Source organism: Neolamprologus brichardi, chromosome 1 (genome assembly GCF_056152115.1).
Source record: "Neolamprologus brichardi isolate AB-2024 chromosome 1, ASM5615211v1, whole genome shotgun sequence".
NCBI classification, from domain to species: domain Eukaryota; kingdom Metazoa; phylum Chordata; class Actinopteri; order Cichliformes; family Cichlidae; genus Neolamprologus; species Neolamprologus brichardi.
This window is the reverse complement of record NC_142104.1, coordinates 15248569-15254369: the sequence shown is the minus strand read 5'-3', so window position 1 is coordinate 15254369 and position 5801 is coordinate 15248569. Positions and strand designations below refer to the sequence as shown.

Sequence of the window (5801 nt, the reverse complement as noted above, 5' to 3'; positions counted from 1 at the left end):
ACCGACAGAAACCACAATCATCACCCCACATAGCACCCAATGACAAGAGAGCAGGGAAGCTGTATGGGGGAGGGGTTTAGGAGTAACACAAGCAAGAACGGAGAGGAGGCTGAAAAGGGGATAAATACAGCAGAGACGGAGCGGAGCCGACAGAAGACACAAAGCAGGAAGAGACTGAGACCAGTGGGTCTCTTATTTGTGCTTATATGTACACATTAGTGTGACACTCTGAATGTATGAATGAAATGTATAAAGATATGAATGAAAACATGGAATTGTCTGTGAATAGTGACTTCTGAACACAAGAGGGGAGGGGCGAGTCTGTTACCATCCAATCAGAAGCAGGAAGCAGAGAGAGGGTCTCAGTGAAGCAGAGCGGTGATTGGTTCAGTTTGGGAGTGAATGACTCTGCAGCTCAGAGAATGAAACAGTTACCAGTGCAGCTGTCAAAGATGAGGCTCACTACATTTCTACTAATTCACAGAACGTGCGCAAAGACCAAGCTGATTTCATGTAGGCAAGCATGAGCAGTAAGAATGCAAATATTTAAAGGCACAATCAGCATTTTTTAAAACAAAAAAACATGCATCTCTATCAGTACTGAAGCACTTTTATAAGCATATTTTTACATAGTTTCCTGTTAACTTATGCCTTTAAAATCAGCCAAAGTCAGAGGGAGAGGTGCTGAATTAGAGCCAAATGGGACACAATGGGACTATTAAAAAAGAAAAAGAAGAAAAGAAAACAAGAAGCAAAAGCTGTTTTGAAGGATCCATAAAATATTTATTTATAAAATATATACAGTAAATATATACAGTCTGATACAAACATACATCCTTAAGATCAAACACTGCCAACTACCAGTGTTTACTGGGATCTGAACTATTTAGTCCTCAAACTCAGCAGCATAAAGCACTTGCTGAAATTTCATTCGCACCTCCATCCTTTTTTTAATGGTTAGCCTCTTCAGTGACGGCAAGAGGCTGAGCAAAAACAGTTCATCCTCATCTCTGAGGTTGCTGAGGGGATCTGCAGAACTTATCTCCGTTTCTGCGGATGTTTGTCTTTTGCGCTTAAGAGAGCCTCCCACGTCCTGATCGCTGGTCGGACAGGACTCCGGAAGAGAAAAGCTGGTGCTGACGACAGGCAGAGAGCCCAGCTGCGCCTTCTCCTCTTTGTCTTGCTCCTTCTCAGCGTTGCCTGCTCTACTAGCTACCTGTGTGGTGTGAAAACAGAAAACAAACACTGGTTAACACGGATTGCAACACACTACTGATTACGCTCAGTGATTTTCTTCTTTTTTTTCAGATTGCAGTCAAACGCCAGACTTTTGCAATATTTCACTGTCTACCCCAAGATGGAGTGGTGAGCCAGTGTCCCAACATCCAATGGGAAAGAAGGCTTTTCCACTAGCACCTACTTCGCTTGACTCGGCTTTGGTTGTTTTCTATTACAATTGAGTACCAGCTCAATGTAGATAAGGTCTTCATAGGAAGGCAGCTGGAAAGTCTTGTGATGTCATTTGTATGCGACACAAACACAAGACAACAATGGAGGAAATCAAGGTGATGCTACATGTGGCTTGGTCTATGGCTTTTTGCCAGAGTCAGGGTAAAAGAAGAGAGAGAGAGAGGTGGCTGCAAGCAGCGAGAGGGTTTGATTCTTGTGAGGGAGTTAACTTCATGAATCATCTAGTGATGTCACCTCCTGGCCAATCAGTGGCATGTAGTCTGTTTAATGTGATTGAGCTCGCTTAAAATCCCAGCCATGTAGGTACTAAAAATGTACCTGGTATCAGGTACTAGTACCTAATTAAAAACACTAAAAAGTCGAGTCAAGCAGGTTAGGTGCTAGTGAAAAAGAGACAGAAATGCTCATGGAGAAGCAGTTGATTAAGACCAGCTTTAATGAACCAGACGGTAAACATTTGCTGCAAAATCACAGCAGGATGCAAAGAAAAGGAAAACACGTAAACACTGGAGTAGCTTTCACTGGTGCAAACTACTGGTTTACAGTCTAAAACTACAAACTGCTAGTTTTAGACTGTAAAGATCAACGCTTTACAATAAAGGTTATAGCTTTTGTCTGAAAAAAGAATCCTGGTTCTGAGCAGGGATCCTGTCATCTCTTTACTTCACAATTTATCTTGTTCAGGGTTCCAGAGGGGCTAGAACCCAACCTACACAGAGTGCAAGGCAGGGCTAAAACAGAGAGGCAGACATCTCAAACCTACACCCCCTCAGCCAAATTAGATTCACCAATTAGCATAACATCTATGTCTTTGAACTGGACCAGGAAATTTGACCCCAGAGCCTTCTCCCTGTCAGACAACAGTACTAACCACTGCATCAACCTCATCTCACAACAAGGGCAAGTACACTGACTCTAAAAATTTCACCTCTACCTGTCGCCTGTTCTACTTCTTTCAACTGCTCCCCATACGGGTCATCTGCCTTCATCTCACCCTATCCCTCGAATCTTCCTCTGTCACAAACCCTCTGCTAGTCCTCCTTCATTGCTGAGCTGTACCTCTGATACAGTTATTTCTAATCTTGTTCATCCTCATCACTCCTAATTAAATAATCTGAGCATCTTCAACATTGCCACCTCCGGCTCTGCCTCAAGTCTTTTCATTAACGACCTACAGAAATTTTTAGTTAAATTATGCAAATTCTGATTACATTTAGCTTTAATAAATGTATGTGATACTGTTCTGTTGAAGGCTGATTAGACAGCAACGTTATGTTACTGGCCAATATTAGTTCATTCCAGAAAACTGACTGAAGTTCTTAAGCAAAACAGTTTGTGCAAGACAGAAATATTAAAATATCCAATCAAGACCAAATTTTATTTAAAAAAAAACAACTTTTTAAAAAGCACAAATATGACAAAGTACTGTCATAGAAACAAATGTGAACATAAAATTTAGAGGCTGTATCGATGACTGAAACCCCTGTATAGTGTACTATTGAAATATATGAATAAAGTTTATATTGTAAGTATTGACCTAATTACAATGTTACAGAGATAGGTTCCCTTATTAATAAAAGAAATAACTCACAACAGCTTCAGAAATTGAGTATGTGTTAGTTTATCTACAGTAATATGGTTGCTACTTTTGGACTTCCAGGTGCTTTTATTTGGAAAAACGGATATTGTTATAGGCATCTGTTCGTAATGACATGGCTGGACGTTTTCATGATTTTAGCGAACACAATATATACTATGATGTTTACGATATTTAGCCATTTATATATTCTTGTTTATACGTGCAGAGTTTCAACACTATGCAACAGTTCGGTATGATGGCGGTCACTATGGCCTTTACTAAGTTAGTTAGCTGTAGCTAAGCTACGAAGCTTAGCAAAAGCTAATCTACTAAACATAAAAATGCATTTTACCGAATGGCGGACACACACTTCTGGCTCCCCCATGCCTCTTTCTCCTCTGGGTTTGACATAGGCGGTGAGCCAGGATAGCTGGCTGTACAGCACGGGGGTATGCCTGTCTGCCGGGTCCTCGTTGTCGTCCAGCAGGGGGAAGTGTCTCTTGGCCAGTCGCTTCTTCGCTTTACAGAACTTGTCGCGCAGATTTTTCCATTTCAGCTTCACCTCTTCCTCCGACTTTCCCATGGCGTCCGCGATCTCTTTCCACGACAGATGCCCCTTCATGTTGTCTTTGTAGTCCCGCCGTCTCGGATCGTACAGATTCGGGTGTTCACGTATCAAATCCGCCAGCTTCTTTTCCATCGAGTTCATTTTGTTTTCCGTTGGTTCACTTCTTCACCGCGAAGTCCTTTCGTCGACAGACCGCGATTTCGGTTCGTTTTTCTCGGTAGAGTCTAACCGGCAGGAGGAAGTACTAACTTCGCAGATTTCAAAATAAAGGTTATTCGCTGGACTTTTATGACACATGACATCCTACAGTAAAAAATCATTACCATGAAAAAAATAGGAAAATTGGAGAAATATGAGCTACAGATACTACTTTATTTTAAAGCAGAACATGAATTAAATATAATTCATGTACTGCATTTTAGCAGTTTAGCATTGTGTACATTATTTTTCTATTTTAACTGTTTTCTGATCATTTTTTCTGCTCTGCTGTAACAAGTAAATTCCTGTGTGGCAATAAAAATCGACATCTGTCTATCCTATGTGTGTAATTGCAGTGCTCAAACATGAAAATAATAGATGCACACTAACGTGACTTAAAAGAACAGTTAATTCACACGAGGCAGGCTAAAATATGCAGGAAAGAAATACGCCACATATCGAACAAGCAAACTCTGAAAGCATATCCAAGCACAAAGCTGTGGAAATTAATGCAGTTTATAATTGTTTGTGTGTTGTATCGGCATGTAACTGTCACCCCAAGGTTTAAATTCAAATGTGTTTTCTGTGGTTCTCCAATAGATGGCGTATTTGCTCTATTCTTCTCACCCATGCTGTGTGGGTTTATCACGTACTCCGTTAAAACACAGTAAAAGCTGTAATAATTGTGCATGTGACTTTAACTTTGCACAGAAACAGCTCTTACCGAAGTCATCAATGACCTGAAGATCAACAGTGACTCACAATGAGTTTCAGTCAGTTCTACCTGACCTCACTGCTGCCTTCAACACATTGACACTTCAAAGTTTTAGATTTGCAGAAATAAAAAGTCAGTCAGGGGTTCCTAACGGAACAGTCCTTGCTCCATTACTCTTTAACCTTTACATGTTCCTGCTTGGTGCTGTCATAAAGAATCACGATATATCCTGACATTCTTATGCAGATGATCCAGGGTTATACTTATCATTTTCCTCTGATGATCTAACCCTTGTTCACAAGTTAATACCTGCACTTATCTGATGGTTGCCTCAAACCTTTTAGACCTGAAGATTTGTTCATATTTATCCATTTCTATGAAACACTGTGAGGAATTTGGGAATCTTGGCATTATTTTGGATTGTAATCTAAGTTTTTATTCATCATATTAATAAGGTCACCAGAACGGCTTTCTATCACTTAGAAAATATATAAAAAAGTTATAAAAGTCTTACCATTGTTGGAACTTGATAGTTCTGAAAGCATGACAGAAAAGCTGGTTATGACACAAAAGCCCTTATTAACATAGCTATCCATTAGCAGACAGTTGTTGTTGTTTTTTAGATGTATATGTTATAAATAAAGAAAATATACTTGAAAAATTCATCGGTTTAACATAATAAATCATTTGAGCAGAGTGTTACACTTGATCTATACAGTATTTGTGTTGCTAACATGTAAATATTTTCTATATTAGTCCTGTTCAGATATTTATGCAGCCTTTATCACAGGACATCAGATTTAATTTGAAGGAGGCAATGCTGATCTGTGACAGATCACACATGGCCTCCGTTTCTCCTCACCTGGTGGGCTCCTCGTGCAGGACACTGCAGATTACAGGGATGACACAAAGGATAACACCAACTACCAGGACATCAGCTGTGATCATAGGGATGTCACATGTGATTCACACCCTGTTACAGTCACTATTATAATATAACTGTCTAGACTACCTATAGGTCCCAAAAGGGGAGGCAACATATTATTAGTATCCAGAAAGTCAAGACACCTTCATTTAAAAGGACAACACTGATTATACACACAGCATGAGACATATTTACCCGTTTAATCTACTGAACTGGTAAACATGCAGAGTTGCTGTTCTTGTTGGCACAGAAACAAATCATCCACTACTTTAAAGTGTTGTGAAGGGCCGAAAGCTTTATAAAACATTTTAATTTTTTAAATAAAATTCAGCTTTTGGATATTACA

The 5801-nt window shown here is 39.7% G+C and overlaps 1 protein-coding gene across 2 annotated transcripts; it reads right to left on the bottom strand.

Moving 5' to 3' along the window:
- Window positions 1-767: 767 nt before the first annotated feature.
- LOC102778056 (uncharacterized) lies at window positions 768-3834 on the bottom strand. 2 transcript variants are annotated; one of them, XM_006779955.2, is made up of 2 exons: window positions 3402-3834; window positions 768-1216 (listed from the first exon to the last, which is right to left on the bottom strand). In XM_006779955.2, exons 1-2 carry the CDS (start codon window positions 3756-3758, stop codon window positions 887-889), a joined length of 687 nt encoding a protein of 228 aa, XP_006780018.1. In that variant the 5' UTR covers window positions 3759-3834; the 3' UTR covers window positions 768-886. The 2 variants fall into 2 exon arrangements, with proteins under 2 accessions (XP_006780018.1, XP_006780019.1); XM_006779956.2 differs by having other exon boundaries at window positions 3420-3834.
- Between the last annotated feature and the right edge of the window lie 1967 nt (window positions 3835-5801).